Consider the following 20,211-nt stretch of genomic DNA (forward strand, 5'->3'; position numbering starts at 1 on the left):
GTAGCTGTTCAAAATATTGCTCGCATTTACAAATACCACAGATCACATGCAATGTGGCACTGTACATCAGCTCATAAGTCACTTTCATGGTATTTGCATAGACTGGAGTTTGCGTTATCACTGAACATCTAGACATTTTGCTAAGACAGCTTTTCAAGCTCACACTGTCTTCTAAAGTGTATGCTGCTCAAACCAAAACGACATGTGTGAAAGGAGGCAAAGGGTTTATTGTGCTTTGCTGTTTTAACGGTAGGACTTCTGGTATCTGGCACGGGCACCAGGTCCGCCAAACTTCTTGGGCTCGCAGCGCCTTGGGTCAGCCACAAGCAGCGTGCGGTCGTACTGGATCAAGGTGTCCTTGATCTCCTTCTTGGACTGCTCGTCCACATCTGCAAGCAGGCAAAAAATCCAGTCAAAAATATGCAGATAAAGCAGCAAAAAGACAAATCATGCACCTTAAATTAGCTTGGCCTCTGTGAGCACAAATGTAAAGTCTCCCTCAATTTTATCACACCACAGGACAACCACACGCCAAGGATCACTAAATCCTACACAAGCTCATACTACAACAGTGTGGTGAATTAGACTGCCATAGTGGAATAAACTGAACTTGACACAGTGAACCTTCATTGAAGTTCACGGAAAACCAAACACAAAGGGCTTTTGAAAGAAGTGAGGGCCTTGTAGACATTCGCTGTTTAACGTACATACAAGTTGCTAGCATTTAAAACTGAATTTTTCATGCAGTGATGGTACCCCCAAATAACCAAGTACTGCCACACAAATCTGAGAAAGAGGGTCCATAGCATCCAGCCAGCGATACTATTTCCAGTAGGGCTAGAAATATTCTTTAAATATATATGCTCACGACATATATGTCGTGTAATGCAGCCGGAAACAATAACCTGCTGACAACACTGTGTACATACTGCTTGAGGCACTATGTACACCGGAGTAGCAAAGATGAAAACTGATTAAAAATAGTTTTGAACATAATGCACAGGTACTAAGGTAAAAACAGCACATCCTGTGATATAACAATGGTGTACTGTACAGGAAATGATGCTATCTGCTTACTGAACAATTGGGAATGATCACTTTCTCCATGCATTAGACAAGAATGATGAGAAGTTAGTGTTATCTCTAATTGCTGCTGGATGAATTATCTGTCCGTATATCACGTTAGAAAAACTTCATGTGAGTTGAAGCAAAAGCTTATTTTGACTTCCATAAGAACACAGAAGCGGCCCTGGCATCTATAGGAACACAAGTTGCTAAAATTTCAGTTAGAAGAAATAAGAATCAGCTATCATTGTCTGACATTTTTTAACTGTGTGCCTGCAGCACAGCAAGGTGCTCTTTTCCAATGACCGTGCAACTTCATATGTTGCAACGAGTGCTACAAACAGCGCCACCGAGTTGAGGGCATAGCAATATCGTACAACTCACAAACCATCTCTTGAAACTTTAGAAATAACTTTTTCTATAAAGGACATGTCAACTGTGTGTGGTTCCCTCAATGAATGAAAAAAAGCTGAGTGAGGAAGCCCTATTTTGAAGTGTTCATGCTATATAATGGAAACTACCATTTAATTGTAGACAAAAAATAGAACGGTCTAGTAGTATGAGAACCAAATGTGGGCTTACATTTCTGGTAGTATGCAACGAGGGCCTTGGAAATGGCTTGCCGGATGGCTGCATAGGAGAGAAGCATTTAGCATGTTGAAAAACCTGGGCTAAATGGCACTGCGGTGCACAATACGGTGGTGCACCAAAGTAATAAACATTTCCCTGAAAAAAAAAAATTTCTTTAAATGATTTCTTGCAATACATAGTGTTCCTGTGATGTCACTCCCGCCATGCCCGGGTACCTCCCCGGATACCTACGGCAGTTCGCGCGCTGCAGCGCGGTTTGTTGGGGGCTCATCATCTGTTGCTGTGTGCGATGTTGAGAGGGAAGCATTGTGGTTTTGGTTGTCGTACTTTAACGAGCTCATCGGATCAGGAAGGCCTAGTTTATTCACTCAATACAAGACTAGAAAATCAAGATGTGTGACACGTATACCTGCCACAGCGTACACCGCTGCCCGCCACGACCTACGAGGGCCCATTATCTCGCTTTCACTACAAACACTACAAATTGCGTGGCCCAAGAACAAGTGAAAGCCCAAAGTCTCCCGAGCCGCAATTTTAAGAGTGGATGAGCGAAGCACAGCAGCTCCCACCGAAAACGAGTCGGGCAGTGTTAGGCAAGTTTACAAGAGATATAATATTAATATATTGCTGCAGCCCACGCCACCTAAGTAGCAGCCCCCCCCCCCCCCCCCCCGCCAATGTTTTAAACAGTGCTGATGTTGAGCTTCTTTGATTGAAACTTGTGGAAACAGCAGAGGAAAATATTATGCGAGGCAGATAGAGACTTCGCGTGGTGCGTGCCGCGGTAATGTCAGTCATTATTTTTTTGTTCACGTATGTTTTGACACCTTTTTCACCTTGTATTTTTACTTTTTTGTACGCTAATGTACAATGACGTCCCTGAAAATTAAGGAGGCCGTGTTAGAGAATTGACCAATTTTTAAAAATTCTGACTCCCTAACTAGAACCTATCGGCTATACTTCAAACTGAACTAATATTGTTTCGCATCCAATTTCAGTTTGAATGCAATACCCGAATTTCCGCGATCACCATCCCTATTTTACCTGTCTCCCCGACACCTTGATTGTGCACGCAGTGGACGCAGACAAGTTTGCATGTACAGTATCTTGGTAAGCTATCTCTGTAGGCAGGTGAGTGCTTGGCTATGGCACTTACCCGGAATGAAGTTACACCTGAAGACGTAAATACCATTGAGTTTCTTCAAGTAGTCTTCTGTTAATCCGCGCCAACCAAACACGCCGGTACTTTTCGGAAAATCGCTATGTGCGTTTTCAATTTTAGGTAATAACTTTTGGCGAAGAAACACCCCGAAGCTCTGCTCCTTCTTCAAAGACTACTCAATCAACTCGTCTCACTAGCAGCCCTCAAACTTGCATTGTGAGGCAAAACGAAACAAGCGCAAGCACGAGGATACAACAGGGCAGCAATAGGCGACAGAGTTGGTAGGTACCCAGGCATGTCGGTGGCGCATTTTGGAAGTGACAAAAAGGTGCTGCGTGAGGCACGTGCACACTATGTATATGAGCACCAAACCACAATCCTCATGAAGACTCTGAACTCGACAGGTGATAAACGTAATCATGTTATGGCTAAGATGAGTTCAGAGTTTCACTAAAATAATATGAAACCTTCTATTTTTACAATTCAAGTTCTTAAGCCTGCATAACGAACCAGCAGTGTGTGTAAGCAAAATATTGCAGTTCCAGGCTAGAGAGCAGAGAAACATCAACATCTGCAGGCACTTGACTCTAGTTAACCAAACACTAGATGCACTACTGTGGGATCGAATAGCTTAGCAGAGATATTCAGCTGCACTTCCCGTGTACATGTTGCTTGCACGCGTGTATCAGTCAATTTACACATTCTGAAGTGCACACCCAAAAATGCCAGCTGTTGAAGTGACAGCACATTAGGACTACGAGGGAGGAAAATTGCACAGTGATGACCAAGGCCTCCTACTAAATGAAACCACGTACCATAGATCTGGGCCACGTTACCACCACCCTTGACACGGATCCTGATGTCAACGCCAGCGAAACGCTCCTTGCCCAGCAACAGGATAGGCTCAAGCAGCTGTGAAGAAAGGGGAAAGCATAACTTACTTTAACATATTCGTAAAGTACAAACTCATCCCAATAGGAACAGCGTTGTCGACGACGAAGTTGTCAGGGGATCCCTGGAGGAAAACAGGTGTGGTAAACAAGCGGTACCACTCAGCTTTGCAGCAGTGTTGGTGGGCTGTGTACAACCTTACGATTTGTTTTATATGTCACAAGCATCGACCATAGGTTACGATAGTTCATAGTATCGGCAAGAATGAACGTGATCGGCGATATATCGGTCAGATAATGCTGAAAGCGTGCATGCATCCAAAGGCAGCGTAGCAGATGGCGTTCGCACTTGCGCATCGCAGAACACATTTCGTTACTTCTCACGTATATTAGATGCTGCCATGCCCTGAAGGCAACGCTTGAACATCCGTAGAAAATACGAAAAGCGTGACATGTGAGAACACGGGTCAGCTGGCGGTTGTAACGGCACAACGCTCGAAAGTATCGCATGACAACATACGACGATCCCTATGCGTCGCCCACGGTTCCTTGATAACACGTACACACGAGCACCTGACAGCACGCTTACCTTGTAACGCAGCGTCAAGGGCTCAATGTTCTCCAGCGGCCGGCCGTTCACTTTGAGCAGTCCATTGCCGCGCTTGCAGTAAGCAACGGCAGTGGCCGTTTTCTGAAAACACGCATAGCATCGTTAGCGCTACCATACTAGTATTTCGATCAGCGGGAGATGAACACAGTCCATATTATCTCAACTGTCACAGCACACGACTCGATAACGCCGGCATCCACGTGTAGTGGACCAAGCCCGGTGACCAACGCGTCCACAGAACACGCCGTACTAAGTAATTGAACAAAACCATCCGCATCTAGTGAAAACTTAGCCCGAGATACAGTTATTAGTCATAAACACCGCAAAGTACGAGCAAGCTTCGAAATCAATCTGGGACACCTCTGACGAGCGGGATTTGATATTAGGCCTACGCACTCACCTTCCTACCGAACACTTGAACCGATTGTATAGTTTCTTTCGTGGGCCTGCAAAAACATTGGGACGTGAGTATTTGCCCTTAAAGGAATGACAAAATACCCGCAGACGAGCCTAAATATTGGGAAAATTACTTACGCTGCCATGTTTGCGAGCAATCAGACCCAAACGTGGTCTGTACCTAAAAAACACGAAAGAGAAAGGAAGGATCGAAGTAAACTCTCGTTGAGGTCTCGTGGAATCTCGACTAAAATCACTCAGCGAGTGCAATCCGATGTCATAGCCAAAGCCATAATCAATACAAATACAACCAGCCAACGTCTGCCAAAACGAGTCAAACGAGTGTCGACTGCTACACGCAACGCAAGTATGGATAACGCAAGTCAGACTGGAGCATTGCAGACCACACTGACATGCCCGAAAACGCTCGGCTAAAGTGTAGCAGAGGTGATTTGCTAAAATTAATGTGCACCTGAAAGATTTCGATAATTAGTTGGTACTGCCACCGAGATGGCTGTAGCAACACAGGAAAAAAAAAAAAAAAGTTACAGCATATCCACGGAGTGAGTGATGATGAGTGGGCCCGGGCGAAGCGTCCGTCCGTCCGCTTTTATCACATTAGAGCGCGCATCATACAACTAGGCGGTCGCATACAAGGGATGGATAGACCCACAGATTTTGGAGCTTCGACCCTCAAATGGATTAATATGGCTTGCACAGTGGTGCCATGCCTGAAGAAAGTGCAGAGCTGGACAAACACCTGTCAGTAACCTAGCCAGAAATTTAATCAAGGGCGGGGGGTTTTGTCATACTTTATCTATGTCTGTGCGTGCGTTTGTATGTGTGCGTGTACGCAAGCAAAATTGAAAGATTAAGAACCCTCCTCTACTCCACTCCTTGGCTACGCCCATGCCTGCTTTGTTCTACACTTGGAAACAAGTTTAGTAGATTTTCTTCTTTTTTTGTGTGTGTGTGAAGCTCAAAAGCTTAAAGATTAGTTCTCGAATATGTCATACCAAACATTAAAAGCAAACGTTGCTTAATCATTTTTAGTCCTTCACAAAGCACCTAAAATACCGTGTGCCTTAGGAACACCACTACTGAACCGCGTAAAGCTTTAGCTCGGAAACCGTTTTTCTATGCATACACAAGCCCTAAGTAGGTTGTTTATTTATAGCACTTAAATCTTCTGACTGTAAGAAGCTATCATTTTATAAAGGAATAAATCTTAAAAACTGCAAAATGAAGGGAAGTATTCAGTATCACAGACAGAATTTATTTTACATATGCATGCGTAGTTGGGCTATGTAATTGATATGATAACTGCATAAACTGCATAGATGAAAGTTCGATGTTGCATGTTGTGTAGCAATGTGATCATGCTGGCCATGTACTCTTGGCCTTATATACAACCTTATTTAAAGGTCCCCACACTAATGTGTCAAATGCATCATTCATGACTCACCTGCAAACATGCGCTCCAAGTTTGAAGGCATTACACAACCATCAAAAACAGAATGTGCTAAAAAGAAAATAAGTTCTGACTACAAGTGCCATAAAATAACATCTCTTTATTGACACTGGTACTTTGTCTGTAGGCAACACACCTCTACATACGTAATTTTAATGTAGCCGTGCAGATAACAAAATAAACAATTTAAATTGGGCATGACTAATGAATATTGCCACATACGCAATTTTTTTAGTAATTTGCTCCCGAGAGAGGAACACAATATCAATCACTATGTGAATGAGATGCGTGTCATATTTCCTAGTGCAGCTTGCCAGCTCTTGCTATCATTTGGCTCTTAACTCTGACTGACCTAACCAACGTTAAACATTTCCCCTCGAAATGCAAGCCTCGAAGTGAAAGGCTGGGACGGGCACGTGAGCATTACCCACTCATTCAATTCTTTTGCTGGCTTTTTAACACAGTGCTCGGAATCTTCTGTTTTCACTGACGACTTTTTGTCAAATGCTTCTTGAAGAGTTTGTTGCAAGAGGCCTATGGAGTGTGTCGTCACATCACTAGAAGTTCTAGTTTCACTCTCATTTACATCACTAATCATCACATTCTCCTCTTCTCCAGCCACATTCTCCTCTTCTCCAGGGTTAAGCATAACTTCTTTAACTTCTGCTTTCCAGCCAGCTGCCGCATTTACCATAATGCTTGCAGATGTATTAAGACGGTCAGTGTTATTGCTGCCAAGTCTGTCACCGACGCCATCTTGAACACGATTCTCCTTGCCCTGGTTACCAAACTCTGACACTTCGGCATTGTCTTTGGCCCCATCAGCTTTAGCAGAATTCGCAACCCCACTGTCACCCATCCCAGCGGAAGAGTGAACCACTGTCTGGACTGACTCTTGAGAGCCAATGTCAGCATCTAGTGATGTGGAGACAGGTTCCGAAGAATTGAGATCGGCGGGTTGCTCAGCAGGCTCAGTTTCATCAACAGCTTCAGTTTCATCTACAGGTTTACTATAGTCATTACCTGCCGAAGCTTGGTTCCTAATGTACTCCTCAATTTCATCATCGAACTCTTCTTCATCTCGGTCATAGTCATTAGAGCTTTCTTCCTCAGAGGGATCAACGCTGGTCTCCGTCGAGACAGCTTGGGGCAGCTGTGGTTGCAGTTTATCGGTATCACCCATTTCAGTTGCACCAGATTTTGTGGAATGTGGGTAGCCTGCAGCCACATCCTGCATTGAATCGCCCGCTTCACCATTACGGTCGGTAGGAATATGATCGTTCTGCGACAGTTCCAGCTTGGTGGCATCCAGTACTTCACCCTCATTCTTTAGAGCCTTGTCACCACTGTCAGCACTCGACAAGTTGGGCCGGTGGCTGCCCTCGGCTTCACCAGTCACCGAGTTCGTTTCATCATCCTCACCTTCTCTGTCTGAACTTAAAAAACTGAAAATTTGGGCATCAACATCATTGGATTCGTCCTGCTGCACAACTTCCTTATCAACTTTGACATTGTCTGACTCTGCATTTTCTTCTGCGGCTTTCTCGGAAGAGAGCAGGTCAGTGAAAAATGACGTGGGATCACGAGCGGGAAAACTTACAGGGGCTGAGGGAGATGAAGGCTGTTTTTTATCTGTAGATGATTCGGCACAATGGGGCTTTCCGCCATTACCAATGTCGTCTGTGTCGCCAACATTTTCGCTTACCCGCAAAGGCTTGATGAAGTCGTCTCTGTGCTCGTCCAAAAGCAATTTGCTCACGTCAAACTCTTTTGCAAAGTCTCGAAGCGCTTGGTCCTCCAAAGCCTTGTCTACGCTGCAACAATGAACCGCCGCCACATCAACAGGGTGAGCCTCAGTGTTGAATATGTAGGCTCCCGTGTCTATGATGCACTCTCCCGATGATGTCTGTATAATGTCAGCAGAACTGCCATTGTTGTGGATGAAGTGATCGGGAGTGAAGAGGAGGTAGAGATACTTGGTCGTTTCAGCCAAAAAGAAGGACTCCATTCGGTCTTCAAGAGTATGGTCTCCAACCTTCTTTATCTGAAGAAAAGAATATGAAAAAAGATATTACAGGAGTTTTAATCTCCAGATTTTCTCAGAAGGCAGATTATCAATATATAAATGAAAAAAGAAAATTTCCAAGGGCTTGATTCTTTGTTTGACACAACCATGATGAAAGCCAAGAGATAATGAAGCTAAGGGAGGTGTAGGGAACGTTAAATGTACTGCAATAATTGTGCTGTGGATGTGAAGAAAGTAACACAGATGAAAAGACAACTTGTCGCTGGCCGAGACTGAACCTGCAACCTTCGAATAATCAGCGTCAGAAAGTTGCAAGTTCGATCTCTATTGGTGGCAACTTGTCTTTTCATCAACTTCACTTTCTTCATATCTATAGCACAATTACTATAGTACATTTGAAACACTGTAATTAACATTTTCTGTACCTCCCTTGGCTTCATTATTTGATGGTCTTCATTAAGAGTATTACTATACCATAAAAACTGTGACTAGCAACAACGTTGCAGCAAATGGAGTATTTTTAATGCAAGAGCACTGAGCACTGCTTTGTTTACGACGCGACTGAGCCTTTTTCAGTGAGGACAAGAAATCTGTGGCAAAAAAAGACTGCACAAATTGCATCAACTTACAAAAAAAGGAAATTAGACAACCACCTGTTTGTGGCACGAAGACGAAAGAAAATTCGTACAAATTCCTCAGAAAGAAAAGGTTCTTAGTCGCCGAAAAATTCATCCTGGTTTGGGGATCGAACCCGGTATCAACGCCTTTCTGAGGTGGTCGCTCTACCAATTGAGCTAACCGGGAAGCTAGCAATTGGCAGCGCGAGGGCGAATTCATCAGCAACTCGAAGCATGTGGACACAAGTAATCCAAATGAGTTTAGCGAAGACCCGCAAGGTGACGGAAGGGTTAAGAAAGAGAAATTAGACAAAAAAAAAAAGGAGTGAAAATGGTGAGCATTCGGAACTCACCAGCACTGCTACATGTTTGTAGGCGAGTGCACTAACCACAGCATCACCATTTTAACAGGTGACCATGATAAGTGGTTGGACACATGCTTTGTCAACCTAGCAGCCAACTTTCTAGATGGACCGGCACACACTACTGTTCTAAAGTCCCTGAAAAGATACTGCTCACCGTGCTGACACTGGCCGAAGGTAAAAAACCTGGATGCACTGCTCTTTTCCTGACAATGGAGCTGCTTGCTCTGCCATTGGCATTGTTGGACATGCACACCACTTCACACATTGTACTTGGTGACAATTTAGCATGTACTTGAACTATGACAGCTCTATCTTACGTGATTATTGCTTATACATCAGCATCTTTTCCTGTCCATACCCTTTTTTTTTCCCACTATCAGACAAGATAACACCATCCAAACACCAAGTTACTGCTTCATTCCGCATTTTGGTGGCACATATGACAAAGACTACTTCAAAAACGAGTGCAAATGCTAAGTAAAACCTGCTCTTACAAGTGAAATGCAGAATCAGGCATTTTCACTGAAGGACTATATCAGTGCTCTTTTTCAGCCCAAGAATGCTGCACTGCACAAGGCCAACCCGGAGGTCATGCTTAGTTGGTCACTGTCTCATGCTATGAGCCAGCTACGTCGCAGCAAAAAGAGTGCTGGAGCAAATAACTTCCCATGACATAGTCTTGTGAAGTTACACCAGTCAAAAGAGCATCTTCTGTCTCATTGAAATAATTGAAATACAATATTATTCTGCCATATGCTATTGTAACAGTCGCAATAAATTACCAGTGGCTGACTTTATTTGCCATGTAAAAATATACATTCATCCATTTATAGTGCAGAAAGCTGGCTGGAACTGTTTTTGTGCGATAGCAGCTCCAATCTTGTTCAATGTTTATGTCAAGTTTCTGTTCATGAAGTCTGTGTTCCCAGTTAGCTGACACATTTACTTCACTTAATGTTTGCCTCAATAAAAATGTCGGGTCTCTTTAATATGCAATCAATATAACCCAAGTATCTCAGCATGCGCAGTTAGGGTAAATCAGGGATCATTTGGCAAGACCTTGTTGCTGCAGTGGACGTCAAATAGGCTCACGATAATGATGATGATACCCAACACTCAACAGACAAGTTCAGCACATCCCAAAAAGAAAACCTTTTCTCACCGTCTAAATTCAATGGCCAAATTACTCCGTAACTGACACATTTAAAACTGAGCAGGTTCACTCACGTAAGGGCCATCGTGGCTGCAATGCCCAAAAAGAAGCAGCAAAGAAACTCACTGTTGCATAACCACATTCTGTCTTGGCGCTGTGCCTGATTGATTCAAGGATGTCGACGCCAATTTCCAGAAAATGTGGATCCTTCGTGGCTTGGTACAGATAGACTAGGCTTTCGACAAGTTCTGTAAGAAATGCAGACCGTTTGAATGACATAAGACAAGAACTGAGACACCACAGCAGAAGGAAAAGCTCAAGTTTAAGGAATATGAAACACATGCCAAGTGTGCAGGCGTGTGGCTTCCCAGCACCTATAATACTGCACAGAGACGTTATATTTTACCCCTACATGCTAGGCAAACTCATTTCATGAAATCAGTTTGCCACAAATGAGTTACAGTAAAAATAACACAGCTGAATTTGCCCAGTAAAACTTTGAAATCCTAGCCTAAACACTGATCTGTCCTTTTTTACTTCTCTCATAATAATTTGCTTCACCGTGCATCTTGTCTTAAAAGAGTCAAGCACAATATGAAATGACATTTTCCATTGTATGCTCGAAGCTTGCATTTGCTTAAACATCGGGCAAAGTTGTGCATCATAAAAATATTCACGCATAAGCTGATTTGCATACACCTATGGGGCCTTTCAATTAATTTCGACCAGCTGAAGTTCTCTTAGACACACCCTCTGTAGTGCACCCACTTACACGGACAACTTGTCCAACATGAATGTATTATGTTGAGGTCAAGCTGAGCGAGAAATGTACAACTGCCAGTAAACAACCGCTGAAAATGACAAATTAACAGGAAATTCCATTGCTTCTCTGTCGTCGTCAACTATTGTGGCATGCTTCTATCAGTGTGGATGCACACTTTGCGAAAGAACATGACTGCGCATATTGAAATATAGTGTGGCTAAGGGTCATTGGTAACACAGAAACATCTTAATATGCCCATGTTTTCTTAAAACGTGAATCCCGCTGTCTTTTAAAGTACCAGAAAAGTCTTACTGGTTCAATCTTCCTTGAACATAAGACCAATAACTGTCTTCCACCACCTATCATATTGAGCAACACTATTACTTGTCTGTAGCACAGTGCCAAGATCTCTCAATATAATCAACTGAACTCTGACGCCTGTCATTACTGTAACGTTATAAGTCTGTGTTTTTTAGTTGCGACAATATGAAATTTATATTAGTAATTCTAAAGAGCAGTATTATGTGCTACTGCACCAAAAACCTTAAGATACAACACGTAGCAATTACAGAACTGCTTCAGACATGGGGTTATGCAATAATAATGTAATGTCATAAAAATCTTGCAACAAATCAAACACCAAGCACATATTAAATTACAGCTAATGATGAGGTAGTGAGTGCCATGTTGCCGCACCATTATCAGGTATTATATTCAAATAGGTTGGTGCCAAATTTGGACTGCATAAATATAATCAGAAGCGAAGAGGCTACTGAAATAGTATGTGCCTGTCCTCTCAGCTCAACCCACAATCAAGCCAGGGCCCCAGTAACGACTCACCTGGCCTAAGTGGGTAGCCATCTCGCTTTGGGTGAGCTCTTCCGTGCACCACTTCGTAAAATTCGGGAGTGAAACCATACTCCCTCCATATCTGGTGGTAGTTATATAGTGACTTGCGTGCATTGTCCAAATCACCTATTAGTGTCTGCGGTAAATGTGATAGGAGAGAAAAACGAAGCAAGAGATAAGCAGGTGCCGTAAGGCTTTCTATATAAACATGGTGAGGGCAACTAAACAGTTTAAAGAGGACCGACTGATGGGATAGTTGGTAGTGCATAACTCGAAATAGTAGTGCAAAGAATAACACGGATGACGACACGATGCAGCAGGATGAAGACAAGATGCAGTGCTGCGAGCCGTCTTAATCTGTCGTCGTTTGTGTGATTCTTTGTGCCAGTGTCCCGAGTTATGCAACTAAACAGGTTTGTGATTGTTGGTGCTGCATCCCGTGGCCACCACCTGAGCCTGTGATGTTGCGCATAGCAATGTAGCAATATTGTCATGAAGCCCCTTCAGCGACATCAGTGAATTCAAAATTCTGTGTAACATTGCTGCAACAGTGAAAATACCAAAATACAAAAAAATGTAAAGCCAGGCAAAATAATAAATGAAACTGCATATCGAAATAAATAAACAAAATGATTACGCATCATCCTAAGAGGATGCATAATCAGGAGCTAATAATTTTGGCGTTACTTAAATCGCCTTACAACCAGTTTTTTCTTGTAGAAGTTTTATGAAACCTCCAAGCTGTATGACGCAGCGACGTCTTAAGCAATAGTTTGTTAGAGCAACGAGACATACTATGCTACTCGACTAAAGAACTTCACAAGCTCATCGAAACACACGCACCATTCAGGTTTCGTTATTTGAGAGACCAAAATGAGGGAGTGGAGAATACAGTGCTCAAATCTTTCTGACTTATGTTGCCAGCTAATATATTCCAGCTTTTAACATTGTTCACAGCTTAAAATCCTGAATACTAGCGCAAGCTAACAAGACCTCAGTTTACATATGCAATAGCCTCAGCAAACATCATTCAGGAATTGAAATTGGACCAATGCAGGAATGAAGCCGAATGTTCCGGCGTCAAAATAATGTAGTTGTTACTAACCAACAAACCTGGCCAAAATGCCTCGAGGCTCTGGAATACTGGCATGGTTACTTTGCCGGAAGAATTTTCCACCCAGAAGTACCAATCATCACGTTTCATATACTTGCTTATCGTTTTCTCATATTCTGCAAGTGAACAACGAAATAACAAAACCTTAAGAGGAACAAGCAAACTTTCTCGATGCATTTAAAATGTGACAGCTTTCCCACCCATTCCTTCTTTGAAGAGGAACCTGTCACGAGACACTGCGAAGAGTTCCAAATTTTCAAACAAGACAAAAATAGAGAAAAAGTAAGACAAAACAACACACACTTGAAAGAAAAAAAGCTCTCGGAAGAAAACTCAAAAGTGAATATTGTAAAACTGTTATGCAGTACTACCAGAATATTAGGGCTATGTCCAGTATAGAGGAGGCATAATCCTAACAGACACATGTGCTATAAAATACCATAAGAGATATTTCAATCATTCATTGTTTAAACAAAGACACAAATGTCACATGATGTCATACCTAACAGAGGAATAGTCTACTTTTTATGCTACAGTCCTTTCTTTTCTCCACTGATGACTCTCTCTAAGTAGTTGTTCTCCAATTGAACCGAAGGACTCCATGCACAATAGTACTTCAAGAGCAGAGTAGCATCACTCGAACCTTTGAACATGCGCATAAGTTCGGGCCTCTGCAGCATGATGGCACCTTTGACCAGGTACTCATAATAAGAATCTACGCCAGCTCCTATGCCAGAATCTGTAGCAGTCCAGATGCCAAGCTGAACATCAATGTGGTTGCCGACCTGTAAGACAGCAGCAGGTATATGACACAACTTTTGTCAATACTGCTGATTGAAACACACATATAAACATTCACAAAACCAATGCATCTAATGATACATACAAAGTGAAGAAGTACTCATGCGCTGCATCATACGTACATCGCACTTAGGTATTCAAGGCTCACTAATGCTGCAGACACTGTCAGAACATGCTGAAATGCAAACAGCAGCGCACATGGTTTCCATGCAGCCAAGGGAAATCGCTGGGTTAAGATTTCTTGTGAAGGCTGCGGCATGATACGAAATCACTTATGCTTAAAGGGGCTCCGCATTACTTTTTTGAGTAATCATGAAATGGCTTCACTAAAAGAGTTTATTGCCCCGAGAATCAACTGCCACCAAAATTTTTGGAATCCATCAAGTACGAACAAAGTTGCAGGGATTTCTTGAATGCCTGTAACTGCTTTCTCTTTTCTCCTGTCTCGACAAATGCACTGGAAACTAAGCAAGGTGGGATGGCAAGGGGAAAAAAATGTCGTGCATGCGTCATGACCTCGAGCACTTTCTTTTATCGAACGCGTGGTTTACATTCAGTGCGATTACAAGCACATGCACGAGACAACCTCGATAACTTCATAGCTCCCAAGCTTTAATCAGCCAATGAACATATTGTAGGAATGCCAAGGCAGACAGGTTAAAAAACAAGTCTTTATTAGGGCGAACTTGTGCCCACGAGTCTAATGACTATGGTCGTCGAAGTCCGAGTAGCTGAATGGCACAGCTCCGATTGTCTTCCTCGTAGCCTGAGCGCATGAATGCGTGGCACATGCCAGCCGGGTCTTGCCTGGTGCTCGTGCCACGATGATTGCGGCGGGCTACTTGAACGTTGCCAACCTGTCGCGGCATGGCACCATTTGTAACAAGGGGAGGAATAATTTCTAGCTGACTGTGAAAATTAATTCTGAATTCCAGGCTGTGTGCTATGATATGTGGCTCATGTGCTCTCAGAAGCCTCGACTACCGATCGGCAGCGTTATCTGCTCTTTCCGACAAAGTGTTCCAGGGCTTCTTCCAGATAACTTTTGGTTTGGCAGGTTGGTGTACATTGATATTTGCTTTAAGGCACCAGACAGCAAAATCACGAGGAAGGGCATAGGATAGAGTGCCACTAACAATTGCTTCATTTGCAAAAAAGCGCGTACATACATATCTTTCTCAGAGCCTGCGTAGAAAACATGCCATAAATTGTGATAAAGTTATGCACCCTCTAGGAACTTCTCCTCAGAAGTGTACAATACTGTGAAAGTGCCGCTAATACACATGCTGCCTTTTTTGCTAATACAGAACACTTAAACTATTCTCCAGGCAATAACCTGCATATCAGAAAAGCACAGCCCACAAGAGCTTGACGGGCTATTCTTAATATGAATTGTAACAGAATTGAAAGTTGGGCTAGTTGTATATGCACGGTATAACTGTCAGTTCAAGTGCAACAATAAACAGAAAGGAAGAGAAGACAAGGGTCCTCTCTTCCTTTCTGTTTATTCGTGTGCTTGAACTTACAGTTATACCATTAATATGTTTAGGCAAATTTGGGCCCCATTTATTTTGCACAACCTTTTGTTGACTTTCCCTAACCCACTCATCTAAAGCAACCAACTTGTTCTATACAAGAACAGCCACACGTAAACAAAGAATATCATAGACTAACCCTTCGGCACATCTTGTGAACGACAGCCTATGCTGAGTCCACATGCTATTACATTACCCTCTCCTTTTTTATTCGAAAGCAAAGTTCTCCAAGCTTCCTAAAAGCTGAAAAGATAAATGAAATGCCAAGTCTTCTCGCAAGCTTTTTCAGATGATGGGCCAACTTGTGCACGTATGACACGACCGCCAGTTTGGCCTTTTGCAAGAGACCTAAGCTTTACGAGTCCTATTCATCTTTTTTTTTAAATGAGAATTTGAGGAACACAAATCACACTTGTGTGTTTTTTAGTAATCAATAATAGTTATAGCTATATCTCCGACAAAAATCTATAGCAGGCCACATGGCTTTTAGCACTTCAATTTAAGCAAAATCTACAACAGCTGTAATTTACAATGCGCAATTCGAGAAAGACTAAGGTCTGCAGGTTACCAGGCCTATGGATGTCCGGGCTTTCCAAAGAGCTCGCAAGGCTCGCAGAGCCACCTGTTCGAAGACCGGATTGCCTGTTAGCCGGCTGAGGGTGGCAAACTCGATCAAAAAGGTCCCCACGCCAGCTGTGCACGTGATACTGGTCTCTCCCAGTGGTACTCCGTTCATTAGGTTGACTGTACCATATGGCATGCCAGTCTTCGTGTCAAAAGCTACACACAGAAATAACATTGTCTCAGTCTTCATGCAAGGCTTGTAGCTATTTTATCCCAGAGACCTTTCACCATCAGAAAGCTGCTGCCACGTGACAAAAAGGTTTTATAAGTATGTAAGACTGCTTCAAAGTGAACAAACTGTTGGGTTTATTGTTCTAAAACTGCATGATGAGTAATGGATGATGCTATAGTGAAGGGCTACAGAATATTTCTGATAAGGTTTAGGTTCCTTTGAATATGCCCTTCTAGATGCAAGAGGTATACCCAGGAAACAAACCCATCACATGTTTTACAAAACAGCAACCCAGTCAGGAAGGCATGATAGAAAGTACAAGCACCGTTTTACAATAGAGAGAGAAGCAAAGTTGAAAACTTTGGTAATAATTTGCTGCTTGACATTTCTCAAAACATGTACAGCCATTTGAAACATAATCATAATCAGTGCCAGTAGACAAGCACTTAGGACAGATGACACCACAGTGATAATTGTGGTGGCATCTCTCTTATGTCCTTGTCTGCTAGGGCTGAATATGTTCTGAAATTCAGCTTACTAACACACCCCAAAAAATGGCAATGCACAGCCATGTGTTGTATTATCAAGCTTAAGCCAGCTGTCGAGATATCAGCCCAAGCAATGTCTTGGGCTGATGCGATGTGTAAGACGACAGAGAAGACAGCCTATGTTAGCTCTGTCAGTAACCAAATTTACTTCTCATAAATATTTTTCACTTACGAAACTATGAGCTTCAAGCAGTATATTCTTTTTTCGCCCATTTCATTTAGTTGCAGCTGGCCAGCCGCATTGCCATGCAAAAATCTTGGCTCATTAAGCGGCTTGCTGTTTCCCAGAGATAAACGAAGCAAACTAAACAAGAATAATGAAAGAAATACAACACCTGGAAGCAGTCGTGTGGCCACATCCTCGGCAAGGCGCAACAGAGGTCCCGAGCAGGGCCAGCCTGGCTCGAGAGGCATTTGAGCTTTTCGGTACAGTAGATGTGCAGAAAGCAGGCCTCCAACAACTGCTCCAAAGAAAAAGGAATGTATCAGAAAGCTGTAATTAAATGCCAAATTAAATGAAACCATGCGTAGCAGAGCATTATGCCGTTCGATAGTTTTTCAAAGTTTTTCGACTGCATATAAGCAATTGTTCTAATACTTAAAACTTAGTTGTTAACTTACAGAGCAGTGCATTGCCAGCACTACACATGACTAGAAATAGAGCACAATGCTGACTGGACCTGCACATTGTGTCCCTTCCCCCGACTTTTACACATCTTGCAAGCACTAAAAACAACTACCAGTGTTCTGTAGGCTAGTATCAGGGGATTTACCTGATTGTATGATGAAAATTTGCTTCTGATGGTTATTGTGAAATCCTCGAGCCTCTTGTAAAAATCACTTATTCAGCTCATGAAAGAAGGCAAATGCGGCATGCAAACAGGTGTTTTTCACACTTCAAAAGTCACTAAAAAAGAATCGATCGATAGATCTTTTTTCTAGCAGTTTTCCGTCGAAATTTGCCTCTTAAAGGGACACCTAATCAGAAAAATGATTTTTCTTGCATGAGTAAATCGCTCTTTCACGATACCAAAGTCACAGTTACCATGAGACGACGCTTGGTAAGCGAGAAAACGTGTAAAAAGAAAATGCTCGTATTGACACCTCCTCGAAATTCCCACATCAATTGCTAGAATGTCACAGATTTTGACAGTGTATACTAGGGCATATGGCACCCCTAATCGGTAAAAAATATGAGCATTAATCTCTGATAGGGCGACAGACCTAACATAACAAATTTCAAGAAATTTCTTTGAGTCAATGTCACCGAAATATGAAAATTACACTTCGAAATTCATGACATCACATGTAGAGATACAAGCATGAAATTTAAATGTGAGACTTTGACTTACATTGACTTCTCCTCTACTAATGGGAATGTGATGGTAAAATTAATATTAAGGCAACATTCAGAATCAGCTGTGCTGGAAATATATTGACGTAATTGTTTTAGCACCCGGCTAAAGCACCAAGCATCGCTTATTTCGTGATTTTCTCATGACATTACTCAATGAAATGTGCACAAATGATGGTGTTTCGTATTTCGGTATTGCGACTTTATCAACTTCAGCCACTAATGCTCGTCCTGCGTCCTTTCTTCATGTCGCCAGTCCTTTTTATGCCAATGTGAAATTTGTGCACATTCGATCATAATTGGATAAAAGCCCTGAATTCATTTACTAACAAGGGTGTGAGCATATGGCAGGGACAACCTGTGCATGTGGTGAACTCACCTCGAATGTTGGTCTCAAAGACCGAAACATTGATGTTGATGTTGAAATTAATATTTTCTGCGATCATTGCCGCCACCTTTCGGAACTCTGTGTAGTTGCCCATAATAGCCAACGTGTCAAGTGCATCGATGAGTGTGAGTGAAAAACTGCCCCAAGTGTCAATGCCGTCGCAGGAAAGTGGTCGAAGTTCGTCGTAAGGGTAGGCGTACTTCATGTAGCCGTCGTACGCGTGCTGGAACATCTCCAGCACATGACTCCTGCAAAAGAATCACAAGAAACACGTTTATATTTGGCCACAAAACCAAGTGCAAGTTTATTTTAGGCAGCGAGACCAAGTATTTGCGATGCAAACAAAGTGGTTGACAATAACTACTGTTTGGGTTTTACACCTCAGAAACCACGATGCGATTTTGAAAGATGCGGTATGGAGGGTTCCGGAAATTTTGGCAATCTGGTCTCGACTAATGTGTGTCTCAACCTCCCCTTTACAAGAACATTTAGCACTTTACCTCCATCAAAATAGGATCGCCGCAGCCGGTATTAGATCCCATGACCTTTGGGTCAGCAGTTGCACAACATAACCACTGTGGCAGGTAAGTAGATTGTTTAAGTTGACGTAACACATCCCCGGCATCTGAACTTTTCTCTGTAAACCCAGCAACGTAGCTTCAGAACACATAAAGAACTTTAAAATGTTTAGCCGTTCACTTTGCACTTTCAATACATGCCTGTACATCATGAATGATTCATAAGGTCAGCAATAAGATAACCAGCAACGTCTAGCAGTAAGTCTATCACAGCTATAGATAAGCAGAATGCTACTACTGCGAGCAGTCTTGCAGAACAAGGTATGCATGAAGCCAAGGTCGCAATGCAAAGGTTCGCCGCAAAGTACACTGCTGACACCAATAATTTTTGCAGCATGCTCTTGCAACAACTGATGACGCAGTTTCCACTAATATGTTTCTACTCCCGTATTATGCAAGCTGTTCACCTGTCAATTTTCTTATCTTCTTGCGCACGCAAGTTAGAAGAACAGATTGCGAGAAACTTCGCCTTAATTTATACTTGAGAGTTCCTTTTGTAATTTGTCACACAACAACCCAAAGTTTTCAGTTACTCTCAAGAGTTAATAAAGGATCGCCACAAGTAGCAGAGCCACAAATGTAATGACTTTCGAAAATCACCTACATTTGGTCAATTCACGAATGCAAAATAGTTAAAGTATAATATAAAACAGGCTCCGTGACGTCCATGACATTCAATGCCCCAACAACTCGTCCTTGCGAGAAAAGTGCGCTACGTTTCGTTCAACGTAAGCAAGCGCTACGTAACGTAAGCTTCGATGCCGACACAAGTGAAGACGAGAAAGTAATTTGTTTGATCTACCTGTAAATTCCCAGTTTGCGGTCGCTGATTTTTTCGGATGAAACGTGAGGAATGATCATACATGACAATAATAATATTACGTGTACTAAGGAGCCCATGACACGAACGCAGACGCTTTAGCACCGGTGAACATGTGCGTGTCCGAAACTGGAAGTGATCGGCTAGGCTGTCCAGCAGCTGCTAGCTGTGAGGCATTGCACGTGGATTAGTTCGGTCCATCATTCAGTGGTCATTTAACCACATCATTCTCATTAACACAGTTTACATGCCTCATAACATTGTCAACGACGGCGGCGTCTGCGTCCTAAGCTGCGTTTACATATTTATCACGTGACCA

The 20,211-nt window shown here is 42.7% G+C and overlaps 2 protein-coding genes across 3 annotated transcripts; both read right to left on the reverse strand.

The window, feature by feature from the left end:
• Positions 1 to 207: 207 nt before the first annotated feature.
• Positions 208 to 4,988, reverse strand: RpS16 (ribosomal protein S16). The gene is made up of 6 exons (XM_037421181.2): positions 4,853 to 4,988; positions 4,719 to 4,764; positions 4,298 to 4,399; positions 3,634 to 3,730; positions 1,648 to 1,695; positions 208 to 389 (listed from the first exon to the last, which is right to left on the reverse strand). The coding sequence occupies exons 1-6, from the start codon at positions 4,858 to 4,860 to the stop codon at positions 244 to 246; spliced, it is 447 nt and encodes a 148-aa protein (XP_037277078.1). The 5' UTR covers positions 4,861 to 4,988; the 3' UTR covers positions 208 to 243.
• Positions 4,989 to 6,265: 1,277 nt separating this feature from the next.
• On the reverse strand, positions 6,266 to 20,162 carry LOC119170127 (uncharacterized). 2 transcript variants are annotated; one of them, XM_037421180.2, is made up of 9 exons: positions 19,875 to 20,162; positions 18,486 to 18,742; positions 17,088 to 17,213; positions 15,977 to 16,188; positions 13,716 to 13,857; positions 13,064 to 13,188; positions 11,950 to 12,094; positions 10,473 to 10,594; positions 6,266 to 8,229 (listed from the first exon to the last, which is right to left on the reverse strand). In XM_037421180.2, the coding sequence occupies exons 1-9, from the start codon at positions 19,970 to 19,972 to the stop codon at positions 6,538 to 6,540; spliced, it is 2,919 nt and encodes a 972-aa protein (XP_037277077.2). In that variant the 5' UTR covers positions 19,973 to 20,162; the 3' UTR covers positions 6,266 to 6,537. The 2 variants fall into 2 exon arrangements, with proteins under 2 accessions (XP_037277077.2, XP_075735635.1); XM_075879520.1 differs by lacking the exon at positions 19,875 to 20,162 and adding an exon at positions 19,677 to 19,701.
• Positions 20,163 to 20,211: the final 49 nt, after the last annotated feature.

The sequence above is a fragment of the Rhipicephalus microplus genome, chromosome 2 (genome assembly GCF_043290135.1).
Source record: "Rhipicephalus microplus isolate Deutch F79 chromosome 2, USDA_Rmic, whole genome shotgun sequence".
In the NCBI taxonomy this organism is placed as follows: domain Eukaryota; kingdom Metazoa; phylum Arthropoda; class Arachnida; order Ixodida; family Ixodidae; genus Rhipicephalus; species Rhipicephalus microplus.

Excerpts from the sequence above, each read along its gene's own strand:
- LOC119170127 (XM_037421180.2), bottom strand. The coding sequence starts at position 19,972 with ATGGGCTCCTTAGTACACGTAATATTATTATTGTCATGTATGATCATT. Across the intron at positions 18,743-19,874 it reads CGCAAACTGGGAATTTACAG|GAGTCATGTGCTGGAGATGT; the intron begins GTAGATCAAACA and ends ATTCTTTTGCAG. Across the intron at positions 10,595-11,949 it reads TGGCTACCCACTTAGGCCAG|AACTTGTCGAAAGCCTAGTC; the intron begins GTGAGTCGTTAC and ends CATTTCTTACAG.
- RpS16 (XM_037421181.2), bottom strand. Across the intron at positions 4,400-4,718 it reads TTCAAGTGTTCGGTAGGAAG|AAAACGGCCACTGCCGTTGC; the intron begins GTGAGTGCGTAG and ends GCGTGTTTTCAG. Across the intron at positions 390-1,647 it reads CGTTGCATACTACCAGAAAT|ATGTGGACGAGCAGTCCAAG; the intron begins GTAAGCCCACAT and ends GCCTGCTTGCAG.